General features: G+C 40.5%; 1 protein-coding gene across 3 annotated transcripts in view; it reads left to right on the top strand.

The window, feature by feature from the left end:
* Positions 1 to 23,601, top strand: part of HS6ST2 (heparan sulfate 6-O-sulfotransferase 2) — a 591,504-nt gene that overhangs the window by 495,248 nt on the left and 72,655 nt on the right. For 2 of the 3 annotated variants that reach the window (XM_061408350.1, XM_061408349.1), the window contains exon 3: positions 4,726 to 4,758. The exons of the other annotated variant lie outside the window; for it this stretch is intronic. In XM_061408350.1, coding sequence (XP_061264334.1) covers positions 4,726 to 4,758 — 33 coding nt within the window. The remainder of the gene's footprint in view (positions 1 to 4,725; positions 4,759 to 23,601) is intronic. 3 annotated transcript variants of the gene reach the window in all.

Genomic DNA, 23,601 nt, shown 5'->3' with positions numbered 1-23,601 from the left:
CTGTTGATTGACAGCAATCAGCAACATCCTAGGCTCCTGGCAGATGGAGCATCTGCATGAGCCGAAAGACAAAAGGGGAGGGGGAATCAGTTGTTTATCAATTAGATTTTCCCTGTTATTCTCAATTAAGTTTACTTGTGTAACTTTTCCATCCTAGAGAACCAGCCATTCTCTGTTTCAAATAAACAAAGCTGTTTTCCTGGACAGAATGATGATCGGCTACATTTCAACTTGGCTGTTACTGTTTTGGCCATGTTTTCCTCTACTCATAAGCTCCGACTGCGGGGCTCTGGGATCTCTGAACTGCTAATGGCATGTTGTACAGAGGAAATGACTAGAGATTGCTGTTCTTCTAACTAACTTGGCACCAAAATGAAAGACAAACCTATTAGAGAATTACAAAAATACTGGAACTGGAGGATTTTTAGAAACCACCTTGTGAAAATCCTTCTTTTCATATGACTCCCTGAGACTGGAGAAGAGAATTTGCCAAGATCAAATGAGTCATTGGTAAAACTGGATTAGAAACCAGGAATACCGATTTTTAGGCAAAGGGTCTTGGATTTTTACATCATCCTGTTTCTCCTACGTCTTAATTTGGATCCTTAATATCAAAGTGAATAGATAGTTTCACTTTTTAAAATTGAATTATAGTTGGTTTATAGTGGTGTTAATTTCTGGTGTATAGCAAAGTGATTCAGTTATACATATATATGCATTCTTTTAAATATTCTTTTCTATTATGGTTTATCCCAGGATATTGGATATAGGTCCCTGTGCTTAGATAGCTTCATTTTTTTTTAATTTTATTTTATTTTTAAACTTCACAATACTGCATTAGTTTTGCCAAACATCGAAATGAATCTGCCACAGGCACACCTGTGCTCCCCATCCTGAACCCTCCTCCCTCCCCCCTCCCCATACCCTCCCTCTGGGTCATCCCAGTGCACCAGCCCCAAGCATCCAGCATCGTGCATCGAACCTGTACTGGTGACTCGTCCCACACATCATACTATACATGTTTCAATGCCATTCTCCCAAATCTCCCCACCCTCCCTTTCCCACAGAGTCCATAAGACTGATCTATACATCAGTGTCTCTTTTGCTGTCTCATACACAGGGTTATTGTTACCATCTTTCTAAATTCCATATACATGCGTTATTATACTGTATTGGTGTTTTTCTTTCTGGCTTACTTCACTCTGTATAATAGGCTCCAGTTTCATCCATCTCATTAGAACTGATTCAAATGTATTCTTTTTAATGGCTGAGTAATACTCCATTGTGAATATGTACCACAGCTTTCTTATCCATTCATCTGCCGACGGGCATCTAGGTTGCTTCCACGTCCTGGCTATTATAAACAGTGCTGTGATGAACATTGGGGTACACGTGTCTCTTTCCTTCTGGTTTCCTCAGTGTGTATGCCCAGCAGTGGGATTGCTGGATCATAAGGCAGTTCTATTTCCAGTTTTTGAAGGAATCTCCACACTGTTCTCCATAGTGGCTGTACTAGTTTGCATTCCCACCAACAGTGTAAGAGGGTTCCCTTTTCCCCATACCCTCTCCAGCATTTATTGCTTGTAGACTTTTGGATCGCAGCCATTCTGACTGGCGTGAAATGGATAGCTTCATTTTTGTTCTGAATGTAAATGCCAGGGAGTAGGTGTCATCATTTGAGGTTTCTTGTTAGCAAAAATCCCCATCTAGAGTTTGGGGCTCCTGTGACAACTCCTCAATTCCCATTTTCCACTGATATATATCAATATGTGTTCCCTTCATTTTCATCTTTTCCTTTCCCTGCTAATTTGACTTTTAGGTAGTAGCTGTCACTGAGAGATGTTTACTTCCATCTTGAACCTTGGCCCAGAGGAGGGTTACTGTTACTGCTTCTTCCCCAGCCAGTGTCTGGGTCATGGGCATGAGCCCCACAGGCCCTTTTGTTACCACTTGCTGTTGCTTTCCCAGGAGGTGGCTTGCTGAAGGGTGCCGAGTCCAGTCTCGGAGTGTTACAGAACACTGCAGCATCCAGTGAAAAAAAAAACTCTGCCAGGATGTGGTACAGAGACTTCCTGTTTTCATAGTATTTCAAGGTACACACACTTGGAGTTCTGTGAACAGCAAATGCCCTCATTGAAAAGAAACTTGACTTAACAGCCTTGGGGAGGGACTTTCCACACGGGGAACTCGTGAAAAGCAATCATGTCTCTTCCAATCAGAAAGAGAAGCTTTTCCAATCCAGATGTGGAATCAGATGCCAGCGGTTGTGTTCTTCATACATAAAGACATAAATAAAATGAGAAGAGATGTTTTCATAGAGTTAGTAACAGACAGTATATTTCTGTGGGAACTCTTCTCCAAACAGATGGTGTAAGGAAAAATCTTTCACAAGACTGTAAACTCTGTGAAGGCAGAGATTTGTGTCTGTTTTACTCACTGCTGCATCCTTAAGTGCCTCTAACGATGCCTGTTACATAATAAATGATAGATATTTTGTGGGGATGCTTTTTAACTGAATATACTTGACATATAACACTGTGTAAATTTACGGTGTACAATGTGTTAATTTGATACACTTGTATATTGTAATAGGATTGCTGTTGTGGCGATAATTAGTACCGCTATCACATTACATGGGGCTTCCCTGGTGGCTCAATGATAAAGAATTTGCCTGCTAATGCAAGAAATGCAGGTTTGATCCCTCGGATGGGAAGATCCCCTGGAGAAGGAAATGGCAACCCACTTCAGTATTCTTGCCTGGAAAATTCCATGGACAGAGGAGCCTGGCAGGCTATAGTCTATAGGGTCACAAAGAGTCGGATTTGACCGAGTGACTACACAACAGCAACAACAATGTCACATTACATAATTATCCTTTCACTTTATTAAAAGGTCTTTTAAAAAAGATTCCATGTAAGAACCTTCTCAAAGAGTGTGTGTTTGTGTGTGTGTGTGTGTAAAATGGATTCCTCATGTTAATTCATTTTTTCTAATCAATATGCCTCTCCTTTTTCTCTTTCTCCCCATGGCTTTTGATTCACTTCTGTTGACTATCCACCCTTTTGACTGGTACACCTATAACATCTTCCTGGATCACCACTGAATAATCTACCTCTGGCAACCTGGACTCCCAGGTAAGACAATGCGCTTCCAAAAGTCTTCTTGGTGTAATCCCTGGGCAAATTTTAATAGACCATTGAGAAGCTTACAAAGACATTTTTAAAAAATCTCAAGAGGCAGTAGTTCCCCTGGTTAAAGTTAAATTTGATCTGGTCCCCATAACATTAATTATGCACATACTTATATTATTTGAGAATTTCTATTAATGCTGCAAAAATAGAATTAGAGTTTTGGAAAGTGCTACATATTTGACTTCAGAACTTTCTAGCATGAAGATTCAACATATAACTTTATGTTTTCATGTTGTTATTATTTTTATTTTTCACCTAAAGTTGTATTTTTTGTTCATGAGCCTGAGTGCAGTGGAAGAGATACTAGCCTTTCTTCACTGTGTAGGGAAATTAAGTCTTGGTAGGCCAGAACATTCTAGATTACTTCTTTCTTGTGGCTGGAATGGAAGAGGATCACACTGGGCCCTGGATGGTAAGTCAGCTAATGTAGGTATCTTGTCTAACAGATCTGATGTCACTAACTACATTACTTTTGTTTTCATCACATTTGCTTCTCCACCAGGCTTCACAACTCACAGAACCAGGGAAGGGGGCCTTAGCCACGCCAAGAGCTGATGATAAAAGAGCCGTATGTTGCTCCTTAAACAATGATGCAAGGCCCATTGCCATGTGTGCTAGCCATGCTATGAAAATCTCTCTTAACTCACCTCTAAAACCTTAAGACATATTTAATGTAAAGAAATATTCCTCCAAAGAAAATGTCTAGGCTATATAACTCACTATGGGCACAAAAGTATTAGCATATTATAATATCCTTTGCTTAGTATAAAACAAAAAGCTATCTAAGCCCATTTGAACTTGCAGGTTAGCAATTGTCTGATGCGCAACTTCCCAGTCCTGCCAATATCAGAAATCCACATAGTAGAATGAGTATTTTGTGACTCAAGATATAATATGAAAGCAACTGAGTATTTTTTTAAACAGAGAGACATTGCTTACATTGATGGATGTCTTGCATTTGGGTGGAAGGAACAAGTGATGATTTATGTATCATTTTCTGTGTGCTTTGAATTTTCATCGGTTGGAAGAACATCCACAAAGTCTAATCATTCTTTCTTTTCTTTTTGTTATTTATGTTTCATATATCCTTGATAATATGAAAAATCCCTGTAAATTCCTCCTAGGTCCTTTCAATCAGGCATTTCCGTTTTAGTGATGCCACAGTGCTTGGTTTGGTATGGTCTTGGTTTTGGTTTATTGACTTTTGTTTTTTGCTTAGATTGCCATTGCCTGTGTGTCAGGGAGTGGAATTAGTTATGACTGAATGGGGGATCTTTCATTCTCAGCCCATAGCCCTTCAGAGGTTTGACTTTCAGCACTACCCTGTCCCTTTTAGCCCTCTAATTCATAATTTCCCCACTACATGAGAGGAGCTAGTGGGGAACAGAATTAGGGAGCCATCCATGAGCTGTTGCCTTGAGGTTTGGAAAGCTGAAAAAAAAAAGTGATCAAAGCAAAATGGAAAACTTTTATTATTTTAATTCCTCTCTTACTAAGCTCTTGCTAGCACCTGGTTTTACTGTTCCTTTAACAGGTGGAGGATTTTTCAGATTCTAGATGCAGCAAGGTAAGTGACAATGGATTTTGAGTTTAACCAAACCCAAGTGAGCTAGACTACATAGACTCTGCCATTGTCCATCAGTTTAATTTCCATACAATAAATAGTTAAGTTTCCACTTGGATAGATTCTTTCCATGTTTCTTTTTTAGTTTAAAACAGCTGACATGGCCCAGGCATGCAGTCTCAGATCTGAAAGCTGACCTAGTTCAGAAGTGGGGCGAAAGTTCCGGGCCAGCATCCCAGTCAGCCAGTAGGTCACTAGCTTCTTTTCCTTTTTGCTGAAATCGGAAGACACTGTGGAGTGTTCTGTTATGAAGACCCCACCCCACCATCAACAAAGCGTTCTCCACAGAGCTTCAGGGGCACCTGCCTGTCTCTCAGCTGGATGGTGGTTTAGGAAACAACTAGGTCAGCATTTTACTGAAGGGAGATGAATTATTTGAAAGTATCAGGGCTTGTAAAGTATGTACATATGTAGATTTGCAAGGTAGCGTAACCCCATAGGCTAGGGACCTTTGTGACATGAACTCTGCAAGTCTAATCAAACACAGGAAAGTTTCTAACTCCAGGGTGGGGGGCTGGGGTGGGGCTGTTGAGAATACAACACAATAGTGTCTTTCCAGGCAATGACTGTTCCCGCAAGCTGTGCCGTCATAATGCCATCAGTGCTGAGGAGGCTGGGAGAATTGTCAGCCATTTTGTAAATGTGGCTCTCCTTGCTTGGCACATGGTTTTCTAAGATCATACTGCTCACCAGTACTGTATTTGGCCTATTCTAGGCTTATTGGCTCCAGAAAGATTTACCAGTGTCTCTACTTTCTCTTCCTACCCATCTATATTATTTGTTCCCTAGCCAGAGAAGTTAGGAAGAGCAAAGGTTATAGCCTTTGGATTCCTCTACTAGAGAAGACTCTCACTGAAATAGAGTAGATTGACCATATCTTAGATACCCAGTTTGGCTTTCAGTAGCTGGATTTCCATATTCCCATTAGGGTCTCAGTGGATTTATTTGACATCTGAGAAGCATCAATTCAGGGTTTAATTCCATAGTCAGGTTATAATTCATTGAGATAAATGGTATAGACACCTAATCACACAATATTAGTATAGGAGGGCATCTGAGCATCATGGATTGGGTGTATCATGGTGGCAAGAGTACTACGTTTTGCTACTAACTAGTGGGGTGACTTTGCTCAATTCCTATGTCTGCTGTGAGCCTTGACTTCCTCATCTGTCAAATAAAACAGAGTGGGTGACCATTAAGATAATAGCCAATTAACCTAAAGACTATTATCCCTATAATTGCTTTCACAGGGAAAATGTTACAAATTTTGTTTTATATTTGTTTTAAATTTTGCTCCATGATAGAATCATCTCTGTCTTAATAGGCTTGCTATATAACAAAACAAGTCATGACTTATTCTTTATTTTTATTATGGGGCTGAGTAGTTTTACCAGGAACTATTGTCAGAGTAATTTACCTGCTTTTAGTTTGTGAGAAAGGAAGAGAAGACCACAGATGGTGCTATGGAAGAGAATCAGCTTTGGTAAACGTCCATGGGAGCCATTTTTAATTCTGGTGGACTGAATGATGTATGAAAACTATTTGCAAAGCTAGCATGTTTTTCGACCACTGGTAAAATAAAGCAACAATTCATTTGGTAATCCCCATTGTACATTTAGTTTTCTAAATACACAAGATTATGATTATCTCTGTCTAGTAATTAACAATTTGCATAAATGCTTGCTATTATTTAGTTGTCTGAATGGATTTTCTAATCCAGAGAAAGAAGGACCAATCAGTGGGAGCCATCCCAAATGCCTTGCATTATTGCCACACACATGCACAATTAACAGCGAGGCTAATTGTTTCAGACCAGAACCTCATTTGTGCTTCTATAGACAGCAAAAACATTAACTGCCAGAGTGTTTGCAACTCTCTCTCTCTGTCTCTCTCTCTCTTTTCCCTATAGCCAGCTGTATTATAAGGTCTGCAGTTGGCTGCAAGAAAATTATTTGCCTGGATTTTCAGGGTATCATTTTGTGATGGAGTTTCCAAGCTTCTACTTAAGTTCACGATCAATGCCTTGAACAACCAAAGACTGATTTTTTTAATAATATTTTAACAGTATGCCTCTATAAATTTAAAGAATAAAAGGATGCTGACACATAAACCAGTTCTGCTACTGCTTGTCCATTCTGCTTCATATCTTGTACCTTTAAAATGATCGGCGTTAGACCTGCATATGAGAATCATAAAAAGTCAAGACTGGAGGAGGCCTTTAAAATTACCCTATCAAATTCCCTCACTTTTCAGATGAGTTTGATAGACAGTGATTTGAATATCAATAACAACCACCAAATCAATGATGCCACACATTTTAAAAAAAACTATCAAACCCTTGGGAGCTATTGTAGTAAATACATTTGAATGATAACCGGTTTGAAATTATACAACTTCGGCTTCTTTTCCAAAAAGTGAATCCGATTTCTTTAAATGTTCCTTCATAAAGTTAACCTAAACATTGCCATGATGTTGATGGCATATGGGTGAAAGAAGGTGTTCTGTCAAAGTACTTTGGTCAATAGGAGACGCTCAACTGATGTACCAGCTCTCTTCCCCTCATACACGATGATGTCACTAATGTCAGCATATGAAGTGTTTCTTCAGTGACTGGGAGTACTGGCTTTTGGAGTCAAACTGTCCTTGGGTCCAATCCTGGTGCTGCCTGTCACTTGCTAGCACTGTGACCTTGAGTCATTTTTTTAGCCTCTGCAGACTTTGAATCTTCACATGTAAATACCTTACAGGGTTGTTGCGAGGATTAAATTGAGATCATGCATATCAAGTGCTTAGCACTGCTCCTGGCATATAGTAAACAGTCAATAAGTGGTAATGGTTATTACCACGATTGTCTCACACACCTAGTACCAGTCTCATGCAACACTTACATTTCATCTTATGATGGTCTGGAGCACACGCATATACACCTGTACACATCAGCATATGGTCACGCAGAGTTCACAAGGATGGCACCCAGAAGACTGCTTTCCAAGATTATCTGTGACATGTTTAAAAATCCAGTGGCTCCTCCAGCTTTACTGTTCTTGAACTCTTTGGTGATTTTGGAACTTTTACACATCTTCTCGTTTGAAAGCATTCCTAATTTATCTTGGTTCACCTCCTGTCTTCTTCTCAACACTTCTTAAGTTTCCTTTGTTGGATGTCTTTTACACACTCATGAGTGTGTGCACACATGTGCACGCACACACACACACACACACACACAGCCTCTCCCCCTCCCACTTGGCTCCTTTCAGTGGAGCAATTCCCAAGGTCCTGTCATTGATCTGCTTCTCTTCTCTTGCTGTGTGCTCATTCTGGGTAATTTCATCTCCTGACATATAGCTTCACCTTTCACCTCTACACTAATGATTCCTAAATTGACCTCTCCTTAACTTATTCCGGAGCTCCAGGCTAGCTCCAATTTCCAATTGCTTGCTGAGCATCTCCAGGGCAGGATATCCTAGGAGGCTGAAGTGTAGTCTGGCTTTTGTCATCCAGCCTCAGGAATGCAGATGGGGGAATCTAGCTTTGAGAAGTATTAAGGGCCGAAAACAAGGAAGATGTGCTGAGCATTCGTCTGAGCAGAAGTAAAAGTAGTCTACGTTAGAAAAGTGGTTCACACTGAGTTTCCATGGAAAGCATGACAAGTCAACTGTGAATTTCTATGATTATGAACTGGAGATATAACTTGGCAGTTGAAACTTTCAAAGGTATATATTTTCCAGGGAGAAGAAACAGTTCTCCTAAGTGAAAACTGAGATCAATTTTTAAGTGTTGGTAGTCTGGTATGTTTGAGGAAAGGTTAATTAAAATGATCTTTCTTGGGACAGTCTGTATGGTTAATCTTGCTGCAGTGTTTTGTTATACAAACATACGTGCCCAGAGGAAGGATAATGCCTTCATCCTGAAGGATGAACATGTGGGAATTTTGAGAGCACTATGTGTATAGACACATACACACAGGCTGGGTCAGACATGCCTGACATATTGAATGTGTGAAAATAATTCTATCACATGGTAGATCGATTTTTTTCTTTTATTTATTCTGCAAATATTTACTGGACACCTTCCAGATGCCATGCTGTCTGTGGAACAATGGGCTGTCAATACAGAATGTGTAGTGTCTTTGTCCTTAAGTGTCTAATGCAGTTTTCTTTAGTTATATGCAAGTGCATTGAGAGTTTAATTTGGTCTTGAAATATCTGCAGCGTATGACAAGTTATTCAAAGACTATAACCTTGCTGAAACTCATAATGACAAAAGAGGACTTAAGGAAAATAAAGCCACTGCTAAAGTGGGAAAAGAATGTGCATAAATTCAAATTTATTTTACTTTCACTTCCATTTTATTTTACTTCCTTTAAATTTAGTAAATATTGAATTACTTTGGTATTTTACATTTCAAGTTGGCTTTCAGTGTTCTAGGCCAGAGTAAGAATAATTATGTCTGACCTAAAACTTAATTAGAGCAAAGAGATAAACAAATCTTGGTTAATAGTATTGTTGCATAGTATTGTTGCCTAGTCTTGTTAGAATAATTCTTTGTAAATGAGCTATTCTTAAAGAAACTACAGACCTAGCTTATAACTTTAGCACTGGGAACAATATTCCTTATGAAGGAAGGTGACCTCATTCCCCCATTCCCCAAATTAAGTACAGTCCCTCCAGTTGAATTACCACCTATGGAATATGCAGAAGTCATCAGACCCTCCAAAATGTAATGGTCTAAAAAACGGGGTGAGTTCCTTGCCTTCCTGGGTGCACACCAGCTTATTCTTTAGAAATCTGGCATGGCCCTTTGTTTGCAAGTCTTGTATCAAGTATTGTCAGTCCCAGCTGTTAATTTCAAAGTCCACTTCAAGGTTACTCTCAGGTCCCAAAGATCCCTCATTGCATTTGTAATCTTGAAAACCAAACTTGAGGCCCCAAAAGTCCTCCTATGGATATGCAGATGGCACTATTCCCCTTTTATTGTGCCAGCACCCCCTTTACGACCTTCATGGCACAAAAACTCTCATAATAATGGTGCATGTATTGATCAAAATTCCTATTTCTCTTGCCTTAAATGAGCTAGAGATGTTGAAGTACTTCTCTTATTCTGATTGAAAGTAAGAATAATCAAAACATCCTTGAATTTATAATCTTGGATGTCTTTATCCTCACAGCTTTCATCAGTTGTAGTCTAACTTCTATTTATTCATTCAAAATGTATCTACTGAGCACTTACTATGTTCCACACACTGTTCTAGGCACTGGGGACAATAAACATGCAAGGTTTCTCCTCTTGTGTTTCTTAAGGGATGTAAGTATACATGAATGGGTGTGTGCACACATATTAGAGGGAAATAGAAAGCAAACAATATACAAGTAAATGAACAAACTAATCTCAGAGAATGATAAATGTCATGAAAAAAATAAAAGTGGACAGAGAATGATTGGATGGATGGAGAGTGATCCATGTGATTTTGCTCTTTGCTTTTATAGATTTCATACAGATTTTGCTAACACTTTGCCTGGGCCCTTTGGTTTCCTCTATTTCCTACTTTCCTGGTTTCAGTACCAGTTCTCATTTTTCTGCTTCTCGCTGCTCTGTCATTAGGACCGCCTCCCCTTAGCTCATCCTGAAGTATAACCCAGAGTGTGCTCCTTATTAAACTTCTGTTCCATACTTTTCTAATCTTCTTCAGCATTAGTATTTGGCAGATTCACCTACTTCCTGTCATAGAATGTGAATAGGTCTAACTAACCATTAGGGATATTTCTCTTGATTACTCACGGCATTTTTGTTACTCAAAACAAACTACCTTTTGAAAGAAAAACACAAGTATGAAAGGTTAGTAATTGTGGCGGCATTTGGTTTTGCCCATTTCTGTATTGGCAAGAGCCCTGGATTGAGAATTGGAAGACCATTGTCTCACTGCTATAGGACCTTAGCCATGGCACTTCCTTTCTCTGAGCCTGTATCTTCATGTATAAAAGCAGTGTTCAAAGTAGATGATCCCTGGGTTCTTTTAGCTCTGCTGCTGCTGCTAAGTGGCTTCAGTCGTGTCTGACTCTGTGCGACCCCATAGACGGTAGCCCACCAGGCTCCCCGTCCCTGGGATTCTCCAGGCAAGAACACTGGAGTGGGTTGCCATTTCCTTCTCCAATGCATGAAAGTGAAAAGTGAAAGTGAAGTCACTCAGTCATATCTGACTCATAGCAACCCCATGGTCTGCAGCTTCTTTTAGCTCTAAAGTGGTACAATGAGTTGTTTTCAGAGACATGGTCTAAGATCTCTTTCCAACATTCTGTTTAATTCTGTAAAGTGGATGTGTAGGAACATTTTCCAGTGTATCAGAATTGCTTAGATTAAGCATGAGTTTTCCAGCAAAAGCCAGCTTTACAATTTTTGTAAATGTCACAAGAAGTTAAAACGTTGCTTATTGTTTTAACCTCCACCAGCCAGGGCAACATTTCAACACCACAGATGCAACTCTCAACTTCTTATGAAAATACCTGAAACTTCGCTGTCTTTTCAGATTGCCCACAGGAAATCTTCAAGCAGAACCAAATGCTACTAAGAAGGAAGGCATTCTAAGTTGGCTTCACAATGACATGGCCTAGGCCTTGCCCTCTAGTGTGTCAGGTGCCAAGAAAAGTGTCTTAACTCTTAGAGGGCCACTCAGGGTTCTTGCAGCCATGGCAGTGTTGTCTGCCTCAGCACCTCGCCAAAGCCCAGTTAGGAACCAAAGTTGAACTTGGAAAGTTAGTCTTCCCTAACTTCCTCACACCTTCCCTACATCTGCTGCACTGGGCTTTGTGGGAGAAGATGGGGAAGCAGGAAAAGTGGGCTTGGACAACTAGAAGAGGAAGAGCTAGAAAGTCACCAACATCTGAAATACCCTTGCTGTGCCCTTCTATGTTACCACTGTTCCATAATTTCAGATACCTGCCATGTTCTAAACACAAGAATCAGGGACTTCCCTGGTGGTGTAGTGGTTAAGGCTTCCAGTGTCAAGGGTGTGGGTTCGATCCCTGGTTGGGAAGCTAACATCCCACACGCCTCTCTGTGAAGAAACCAAAACATAAAACAAAAGCAATGTTGTTACAAATTCAATAAAGACTTTAGAAATGGTCCACATCAAAAACATCTTTTAGAAAATAAAATAAATATAAGAATAAGCTCCATGATAAGATTTTAGGAATTCACTCTTTTCCAGAGAAAAGCCGGCCATGATTTTGTGGTCAGAGAGTCTGAAGAAGATCCAAGAGGGTTTAGAAACTCCAAAGAAGTGCATCTCTGATCAACTTTCACAGGATATTGACATTGAAGAAGAATTGGGCTTAAGGAAAGAGATGAGTGAGACAGCTCAGGGAGCTCCTGTATGGCTCTCATGTAAAAGCCTGTGAGGTTGTGCCGATGAGGAAATAGATCCTCACCAAGACAATGACCTATCTAAGCACACCCAGCTAGTTTGTGGCAGACTCAGGACTACAATTCAGGTCAACTGCATCCCCTCTGGTGCCTTGATTTGGAATTACCTATGCTACCTGGGAATTATTCTTGCCTGTCTGCTTGGTTTTGCTATTTAATTCTTGGTGCTACTTTTGTTCACAGCATTTGTAATTCATTATTCTCAAAGAATTTTATCAATGAAAGTAGGCAAAATCCCTTAGCAATAGGTAAAGTGCATGGATTTTGGAGGCTCTGGGGCAGCTGATAGTCCAGGGTCACCAAAAGGAGAGAGTAGCTGGATTGGAAATAGAGCCTGCAATGCAAGATTCAGTTGAGATAAATGAAGACAGGGCTATAGACTGGGGCTCCACAGTTAAATGTATACATCATTTCTTTTTTTATATATTATTTCTTTAATGCTCATTCTTAATTATAGCTCTAGCCCTTTCTCCATCAAAAAAGTTAAATGTCTTTTAATTTAGGTTCTCAGTACTTTGAATCCTTTCCAGGTGTGTTTGTTGCTCTATCTTTCTATTTCTCTCTTCTAGGTGGGCTTCTTTTCTGCATGCAATATTTTCCATTAGTTTGGTCTCACTGCCTTGTCCAGAGCATTTGTAGCACAACTATATATCATAGGAGATCTTATGAGCACATAAAATGGAGAACACTATTTCACAAGGTAGGAATTACTAGATTATTTCTGTTCCCCTTCCAGAGTTGAAATATTTCCTATTTGGCAAATAGCCTTTCTTCGAAATCCTAAAATTGCACCTAGGAAAAAAATGACTCTCACCAAGGCACCATGGGGCTTCCTGTCCCTTCACTTTCATTGGCTCAGCGTCCAATTTACTGCACTGATTTTTCCGGACAGCTCAGCATTACCTCGTCAGCCAGACACTGCGATTATAAAGGGGCTTTACCAAGGCCTGATACAGTTTGAAAACTTTTCAACTTTCAGAATTTTGGCCGTGTGTATGCCAGACCGCATGTGTGAATGGGATTTGGTAGCTCGTTGGTCTTTTTCTCATGGCTTTTACAATGTGCAACTTGATTTTTGCTCGCCATGGGGCACCGTTTACCTTCTCTTCTCTGGGAGCTCTTGTTCATTTGTCAGGAGCCCTAAGAGAAGGCTGCTCATGTACAGCTGTGGAATGTCAGAGTCATTCTAAATGGGCATAAATGAGCCTTTAAATGGCCTTTACTGATTGTTCCTATATTAAAATGTAAATGCACATAAGACTTTATGAGGAGCCTGTGCATAGTCTTTCTCCAGTTTTTTCATATGAATTGATTTGACAATGTCAGAGATGATGCATGAGGCAAAATAAAGAGTTTCTTAAGCCCATTAAAGCTTGTTTGCATGAAAAGGAGTAAAAGCTACAAGGAAGAAAGGAACATTAAGTGATACTTTTGGCTGGAGTCATTTTCTGACTCCCAAACGCCTTTTAGACCATAACCTAGCTTCTGAACCTATGCAGGGGAAAGTGATTACATGGATGTTCTTTTGCTCAAATAACCTTTCTTGACTAATTAAAGGGAATTAATTTCTGGTTATGCAGGAAACACTGAGGGATTTCTGAAATTCATAAGAGTGAAATTAACTAAGACCTAAAAATTAATTAGTTATAAGTGCTGGTATGTTTTATGAGAAAATGAAATAAGATGGGAGGATAAGAGCTCTGAATGAAGATTCCCTGAAAACCACAGAATGTTATATCATTGAAGAACCATATGGTTTAATACTCGGAGATCATAAGACCTCATGTTAAGCCCTTCACAAGGAAAGTTCCCTTAGACTCATCTATTCCTTTCTGTATGACGCCTTCAGTGTCAATTTTACAATGCTACTGAAATCTATGTATATGTATAAGGGAAAGTGAAAGTTGCTGTCATGTCTGACTCTTTGCGACCCCATGGACTATACAGTCCATGGAGTTCTCCAGGCCAGAATATTGGGGTGGGTAGCCTTTCCCTTCTCCAGGGGATCTTCCCAACCCAGGGATCGAACCCAGGTCTCCTGCATTGCAGGCAGATTCTTCACCAGCTGAGCCACCAGGGAAGCCCATGTACATGTATAATTGAATCAGTTTGCCATACACCTGAAACTAACACAACATTGCAAGTTAACTATACTTCAATTTAAAAATCTATTTGCCAGTTTTTTTTCTTTTATTTATTTATTTATTTTAATTTTATTTTATTTTTAAACTTTACATAATTGTATTAGTTTTGCCAAATATCAAAATGAATCCACCACAGGTATACATGTGTTCCCCATCCTGAACCCTCCTCCCTCCTCCCTCCCCATACCATCCCTCTGGGTCGTCCCAGTGCACTAGCCCCAAGCATCCAGTATCGTGCATCGAACCTGGACTGGCATCTCGTTTCATACATGTTATTTTACATGTTTCAATGCCATTCTCCCAAATCTTCCCACCCTCTCCCTCTCCCACAGAGTCCATAAGACTGTTCTATACATCAGTGTCTCTTTTGCTGTCTCATACACAGGGTTATTGTTACCATCTTTCTAAATTCCATATACATGCGTTATTATACTGTATTGGTGTTTTTCTTTCTGGCTTACTTCACTCTGTATAATAGGCTCCAGTTTCATCCACCTCATTAGAACTGATGCAAATGTTTTCTTTTTAATGGCTGAGTAATACTCCATTGTGTATATGTACCACTGCTTTCTTATCCATTCATCTGCTGATGGACATCTAGGTTGCTTCCATGTCCTGGCTATTATAAACAGTGCTGTGATGAACATTGGGGTACACATGTCTCTTTCCCTTCTGGTTTCCTCAGTGTGTATGCCCAGCAGTGGGGTTGCTGGATCATAAGGCAGTTCTATTTCCAGTTTTTGAAGGAATCTCCACACCGTTCTCCATAGTGGCTGTATTAGTTTGCATTGCCACCAACAGTGTAAGAGGGTTCCCTTTTTTTAAAGGCAGGTAGAATGGTGAATGGAGAAGGAAATGGCACCCCACTCCAGTACCCTTGCCTGGAAAATCCCATGGACAGAGGAGCTCGATAGGCTACAGTCCATGGGGTCGCCAAGAATCTGGCACAACTGAGCCACTTCACTTTCACTTTCAGAATGGTGAAATCTAGCTTCAAAATAAGTGGAGTTTATAAAGAATATTCTAGGAGAACCTTAAATGCAAGACCAGTCTAAGTCAGAGTAGTCATCAGCTGATCTGTTGTAAGAAGCTAGCCTTGATTTTCTGGTTTTTTTTTTTTTTTTCCTTTTTGCAACACCAGCTCCATTTCTAGCAGCAACTGCAACTGAGCCAAAAGCAGATTCATTGCCTGTTTATGCTGCTGGTGCTGATGCTAAGTCGCTTCAGTCGTGTCCGACTCTGTGTGACCCCATAGACGGCAGCCCACCAGGCTTCCCTGTCCCTGAGCAGAGGATTAAGCTAGCCCTGTCTTCTGGGAGCTTATAATCTAAACCAGACAACAAACTGGAAACCATATCCATCACACCTTATATGCTCATTTCCTTTCTCATATTAATTCAAAGAAAACAGAACGTGGCAAGTCACATTCTCCAGGGTTTGTGAAACCTCTGGAGAGTATTCTTTCTCTGTTTTTGTGACTTTTCAAGTTGAAAGCTATTTTGTATGTAGTATGCTGTAGATTGTACTATTATTTTTAAAACTGGGGATGAGATAGCCAGCAATATTCTTTCTTTTTGTTTTTTTTACTGTCAACAAGTTGCATTACAAAAGTAGGGATCAAATTAAAAGTGGATTCTCGATTTGCCATGGGGAAATATGCAGAGTATTTCAAATACTGTAAGGTCAGGGTCAACTTGGGATAGAAGAGGTATCATAAAAAATTAATTTAGGATACTTGCCTTGAGATATTTCTGAGTTATAATAATCCCACAGGTGAAAGCAAATCTATGGAATAATTAAGGTGCTTGGTTTGACCTTTTTAGCAAAAGGAGATATACCAAGACATGACCAAAGCTTGGAGCTGAGGCAATGCAGTTAATTAATGGGGGTTGATGAGTTATATTATAGGGATGTGAACCTTTGTGAGAACATGTTGTAAAAGTAAGACATGTGCCAAGCCAACATCAGTTTCCCAAGGATTATGTATAGCAGACAATGACAGAGAGAGAAGCAGAAATGCAGAGATATGCTACTGTATATAAAATGGATACTAATGAGAACCTACTTCCCTGTATACCCCAGGGAACTCTACTCAGTGCTCTATGATAACCTAAATGGGAAGGAAATCCAGAAAAGAGGGGATATATATGTATATATAACTGATTCACTTTGTTATACCATAGAAACTAACATAACATTGTAAATGAACTATACTCACATAAAAACTCATTAAAAAAAGAAATGCAGAGATAGAGCACATTTTTAATTATATTTTTATTTTTTATATTTTTTTCGAATATGGTTTATCATAGGATATATTAAAATGTGTGTATATATATATTTAACTGAATCACTTTGCTGTGATTAATACAACATTGTAAATCAACTATACTTCAGTTTTTAAAAATAAAAACAAAGGAAAACAAACAAGGTAGCAAGATGCTGAGTCAAGGTATGTCCCTGGTGGTCCAGTGGTTAAGGATCTGCCCTGCAATTCAGAGGTCACAGATTTGATCTCTGGTCCGTGAACTAAGATCCCACATACTGCAGGACAGCTAAGTCCGTGCTCCTCAATGAAAGATCGTACAAGATGCAATATATGGCAAAACCAATACAATATTGTAAAGTTAAAAAATTAAATTAAATTAAAAAAAAGAAAAAAAAAGATGCAATTAAGACCTGACACAGTCAAATAAATGAATAAGTATTTTTTTAAAAAGAAGCTGAGCCATAGACGGACAAAGACCAAGAATTGAAAATCAGCCAACCTAGAATCAAAATTCCCATTCTGCGGTTAAATTCACTCTGCAACTTTGGTTAAGTCACTTTTCCTTGGGCCTCAGTTTCTCCATTATAAGATGAAGGAGTGTGCTAGAAGGTGACTCCATAGAACTTACCAGCTCTTTAATTCTGCTTTTGGGTTCTAAGGAAATGAACAGGCCAGGCAGGTGGGTGGGTAGAAAATACACACAGGCAGGCATGCAGACAGACAGACAGACTGATGGCAAACACACCTCTGCTAGCTTCACAAAAATAGGACAGTATTCTACTGGGCCAATGGACATTGAATCACCAAGCAGACCAGCCAGATCCACAGACATGTGTCCTTACTTTTGATACTGCCATGATGATCTGAGGAGTTGGCAGGTTTCCTCTGCCTGGCCCTGAGCGAGCTTCCTGACAGTCAGGTTGAGTCATTTTCTGATTCAAAATGGCTGTCTTTCTTTCCTCTACAGGCTCAGAAGAGTAGCTAGCTGTGTGAAGATCTGTAAATGACCTCTCATACCCAAATGGAAGGAGAATGCAAATGTGAGGCTTTGTATGTCTCACCATTACTTCAGCTCCCCCAGCAGAACCTTCTGTGGGGGTGGGGCATGTAGGGAGTGGCTAGTACCGCTTGCAGATGAGGAAACTCAAATAACCTACCATGGATCTTCTTGCCCAACTCTGTCTGCGTACCTCTCTTTCTAAAGCTCAGTGGATAGTTTGGAACACACTGTGCTCCCCAGGCTTTCAAATTTTACCACTTTTAAACTTTTGTGACTCTAGTTTGTCGGGTTGGGGAACTGATGAGAATAATTAGTACTTGGCAAGCTCCCAGCAGCTAGCAAATGACTTTAGTAAGGAGAGAACCCAGTACCTGGAAAATAAAGTGAGTGGAGCCAAAGATGATGCTCCAAACAGTAGTACAACCCGTAGTTGGCTGATTTCCCTTTCACTGGTTTTTGCAAGAAACTAAATACTGTGATTTTCTTGGGCTTACGATTTACCAACTCCTCCTAAAATAACACCCCAAAAGCTTAGCTTGAGGGTGAGTGGCCTTATGGTAGGTCCTCCTCCAAATGAATATGATTGAATGCTGGTCTCTCTGTGGCGTCTAAGATTCCATTTTGAGTTTATCCAGATCTTCATATTCTGATGCTTGTACATGTAAGAGGAAAAGAAACTTAATCAAAAATGTGTTTCTTCAGTGAAAGATACCTCATCAGGAAAACAGAGTCCACGCTGCACATCAATATTTTGGCCATGCCACATGGCTTCTGGGATCTTAGTTCCCCAACCAGGGATGGAACCCGCGCATGGAGTCTTCATCAATGGACCACAGTGAAAGTCCTAATATTGTACTTTATTAAGCAGCTTTTGTCATCACTACAACTTCCACTTTATCAGGCCAAACAAGTCTTGAGAATGGAGGCCAGGATGAGCACCATGTGAGAAAGAAGGTGAGGAGGCCAAACTGGCTTTAGGCAAGGATTATTCTTACACTAAGTGGCTGATGGTGTCAATTGAATCACATGGACCCTGCTTGGAGAGGAGGCTGAAAGGCTGGGGGCAGGCTTGGCTTCCATGTGCATGGCCAATCTGAACTCTCCCCTGATCTCCAGACTCATATAACCAACTTCTTAGCCCAGATTTCCTCTGAAGATTAATGGTATCTCAAACTTGACCTGCCCCAAAACAAATTCCTGACTTTCCCCCTAAAACTTGCTCCTCTCAGAATCTTTTCCACCTCAGTAAATGGCAATTCTGCTCCCCATATCCTCAGTATATCTTTCATGTGACTTTTTCTTTCCCAGGTTACGTCTAATCCATTAGCCTTCATAATATATTGGTAATCTGACCACCCTCATCATCATCTCCTCTGCCATGCCCCTCTAAGCTACCATCATTTCTTTTTATTTATTTATTTATACTGAAGTATAATTGATTTACAATGTTATATTAGTTTCAGGTGTACAGCAAAATGATTTAGTTATATATGCTGTGCTGTGCTTAGTCGCTCAGTCATGTCCAACTCTGTGCAACCCCATCAATTGTAGCCTGCCACTCTCCTCTGTCCAAGGGGATTCTCCAGGCAAGAACAATGGAGTGGGTTGCCATACCATCCTCCAGGGGATCTTCCCAACCCAGGGAGAGAACCCAGGTCTCCCATATTGCAGGCAGATTCTTTACTGTCTGAGCCACCAGGGAAGCCCTTAGTTATATATATATACCTATATATCTATTCTTTGTCCTCGGTTATTACAAGATATTGGATGTTCTTCCCTGTGCTATACAATAGGACCTTGTTTATTTATTTTATATAGAAGCTTTCCTCAGTGATCAGTACAAACAAATAGATGAAAACAATAGAATGGGAAAGACTAGACATCTCTTCAAGAAAATTAGAGATACCAAGGGAACATTTCATGCAAAGATGGGCTCAATAAAGGACAGAAATGGTATGGACCTAACAGAAGCAAAAGATATGAAGAAAAGGTGGCAAGAATACACAGAAGAACTGTACAAAAAAGATCTTCACAACCCAGATAATCATGATGGTGTGATCACTCACCTAGAGCCAGACATCCTGGAATGTGAAGTCAAGTGGGCCTTAGGAAACATCACTACGAACAAAGCTAGTGGAGGTGATGGAATTCCAGTTGAACTATTTCAAATCCTGAAAGATGATGCTGTGAAAGTGCTGCACTCAATATGCCAGCAAATTTGGAAAATTCACCAGTGGCCACAGGACTGGAAAAGGTCAGTTTTCATTCCAGTCCCTAAGAAAGGCAATGCCAAAGAATGCTCAAACTACCACACAATTGCACTCATCTCACAAGCTAGCAAAGTAATGCTCAAAATTCTCCAAGCCAGGCTTTAGCAGTACGTGAACCGTGAACTTCCAGATGTTCAAGCTGATTTTAGAAAAGGCAGAGGAACCAGAGACCAAATTGCCAACATCCGCTGGATCATCGAAAAAGCAAGAGAGTTCCAGAAAAACATCTATTTCTGCTTTATTGACTATGCCAAAGCTTCTGACTGTGTGGATCACAATAAACTGTGGAAAATTCTGAAAGAGATGGGAATACCAGACCACCTGACCTGCCTCTTGAGAAATCTGTATGCAGATCAGGAAGCAACAGTTAGAACTGCACATGGAACAACAGACTGGTTCCAAATCAGGAAAGGAGGACTTCACGGCTATATATTGTCACCCAGCTCATTTAACTTCTATGCAGAGTACATCATGAGAAATGCTGGGCTGCATGAAGCACAAGCTGGAATCAAGATTGCCGGGAGAAATATCAATAACCTCAGATATTCAGATGACACCAGCCTTATGGCAGAAAGGGAAGAAGAACTAAAGAGCCCTTGATGAAAGTGAAAGTGGAGAGTGAAAAGTTTGGCTTAAAACTCAACATTCAAAAAACGAAGATCATGGCATCTGGTCCCATCACTTCATGGCAAATAGATGGGGAAACAATGGAAACAGTGAGAGACTTAAGTTTTCTGGGCTCCAAAATCACTGCAGATGGTGATTGCAGCCACAAAATTAAAAGACACTTGTTCCTTGGAGGAAAAGATATGATCAACCTAGACAGCATATTAAAAAGCAGAGACATTACCTTGCCAAGAAAGGTCTGTCTAGTCAAAGCTATGGTTTTTCCAGTGGTCATGTATGGATGTGAGAGTAGGACTATAAAAGCTGAGCACTGAAGAATTGATGCTTTTGAACTGTGTTTTTGGAGAGGACTCTTGAGAGTCCCTTGGACTGTAAGGAGATCCCACCAGTCCATCCTAAGGGAAATCAGTCCTGAATGTTCATTGGAAGGACTGATGTTGAAGCTGAAACTCCAATACTTTCGCCATCTGATGCAAAGAGCTGACTCATTTGAAAAGATCCTGATGCTGGTAAAGATTGAAAGCAAGAGAAGGGGATGACAGAGGATGAGATGGTTGGATGGCATCACCAACTCAATGGACATGAATTTGAGTAAACTCTGGGAGTTGGTGATGGACAGGGAGGCCTGGCATGCTGCAGTCCACAGGGTCGCAAAGAGTCAGACACGACTGAGCGACTAAACTGAGTGACTGAGTGTGTATCTATCAATCCCAAACTCCTAATTTATCCCTCCCGAACTCCCTTTCCTTTTTGGTAACCACAAGTTTGTTTTCTGTGTCTGTGAATCTATTTCTACTTTATAAATAAGTTCATTTATATCACTTTTTTAGATTCCACATATGAGTGATATCATGTGCTATTTGTCTTTCAGTGTCTGACCTACTTCACGTAGTACGACAGTCTCTAGGTCCATCCATGTTGCTGCATTATTTTGTTCTTTTTATGGCTGAGTAATATTCCATTGTGTATAAGCACCACATCTTCTCTATTTCTCTGTTGATGGACGTTTAGGCTGCTTACATTTCTTGGCCATTGTAAATAGTGCTGCTGTGAACATTGGGGTACATGTAACTTTTCACATTAATTTTTGTCTTTTCCAGTTATATGCCCAGGAGTAGGATTGCTGGATTACCTGGTAGTCCTATTTTTAGTTTTTAATGGAGCTTCCAGACTGTTTTCCATAACAAGCCACCATCATTTCTTCCATGGGCCACTGTAAAAAGCTGGTTCCCTTGCTTCCACCATAGTCCCCTACAGCCTGTTTTCCATGCAGTGACCAACCTGATGATCCTTTTGAAATGTTAATTCACATTTTGTCATTCCTTTGTTCAAAATCTAATAGTGGCACTCCATCTCACAAATAATACAAGAATGAAGCCTTTCCGTGGCCTGCAAGGGCTTGCATCGCCTGATCCTTGTTTTCTCTCTGACTTCATATTTTATTGCTCTGGCCTGTGACCTTCCTTCTCTAATCACACCTTTCTCCTTGCTTCACTCTATACCAGGTCTGCTGCTACCTCAGGGCCTTTGCACTTGCTCCTGCCTTGGCCTGGAAAGCTCTTCCTCTAGATATTTGCAGGGCTTGGTGGTTAAATTCAATCATGTCTCTCCTCAGATGTCACAGGAGTGAGATTGCCAAAAAGTCTGATTTTTAAAAAAAGGTCACTAGACTTGGTTGGCAGGCCATCACTGATGATCTCTTACGAGAGCAACTGCAGCCAAATGGTGGAAGAGGAGATGAGTTCGTTTCTAACCATGTGCATCCCTACCTAGATTGTGTACTGTGGAGTTCAGCACTGTTGTCTCATTGATCTTTGTGTCTCCCGTGTCTGGTCTAATGCCTGAAACCCAGTAGGTTTTCAGTCAGTGTTTGTGGAATGAAGGCAGGAGTCTTGTTTTTAAACAATCAATCACATTAAAATACATTAAATTACTGAATGTTGTGATGGCTGCCTCAGTTTTCTTCAGGGAACATGGTTGTAAAATAAGACCTGTACATTCATTGCAGACCCAGTCCTTGAGTACCTACACGTGACATGATGTTAAACACGTGACTTAGAGGTTTTCAGTGCACACAGAGTTCAGTACTGGAGGCTGAGACCATCTTAAGTCTCTTAGGGAGGTGAGACAGTCTGCTTGTGTACTAAGTAGCTCACTTCCCTTTTTAAAAAAATCTTTTATTTTTAAATTTTTGACCACACTCTGCAGCATCTGGGACCTTAGTTCCCTCACCAGGAATTGAATTCCATGCCTGCTGCATTGGAAGGCAGAGTCTTAACCACTGGACCGACAGGGCAGCCCCTCGTTTTCTTTTAAAATTGCTTTTTTAGAGAGACTAGAAGTGTTATTTAAACTCAAAAGCTATCGTTGGAGTTAAGCAAAATCTTACTGATATTAAGGGAGAAGGCAATGGCATCCTACTCCAGTACTCTTGCCTGGAAAATTCCATGGACGGAGGAGCCTGGTAGGCTGCAGTCCATGGGGTCGCTGAGAGTCAGACACGACTGAGCGACTTCACTTTCACTTTAATGCACTGGAGAAGGAAATGGCAACCCACTCCAGTGTTCTTGCCTGGAGAATCCCAGGGACGGGGGAGCCTGGTGGGCTGTCATCTCTGGGGTCGCACAGAGTCGGACACGACTGAAGTGACTTAGTAGTAGTAGTAGTAGTAGTACTGATTTTAAGAGTGTTCATATAGTTTACAATCAGCTGGTGGTTAAAAAAAAATACATGTAATGTAGATGCCCCCCAACGATTTTAATTGGGTTCAGCCTTCACCTCCTTTATCTCCCCTCCTTTATTTAAGCATGGCCTTCCTGCTTATACACTGCTGTTCTTTTCAAGCTCTGTCCTCCAAGATCCTTCCCTGAATGCCAGTTAGAGAACCTTGGCCTTCTCTGAAACGCTTTGTTCCTAGAGCCTGTTGACACCAGCGGTGAGTGCTGTTCTCCTTTGCTGTCAGGACTGTGTGAAGGTCACTTCTGCGGCATGGGCTTACAGGAACCACTAAGCTGATGGCCAGGAAGTCTAGGCAGGGAATGGTTCCCATTTCTACCA

Source organism: Bos javanicus, chromosome X (genome assembly GCF_032452875.1).
Source record: "Bos javanicus breed banteng chromosome X, ARS-OSU_banteng_1.0, whole genome shotgun sequence".
Taxonomy (NCBI): Eukaryota; Metazoa; Chordata; class Mammalia; order Artiodactyla; family Bovidae; genus Bos; species Bos javanicus.
The sequence above is the reverse complement of the archived record's forward strand: the minus strand, read 5'-3'. Positions and strand labels throughout refer to the sequence as shown.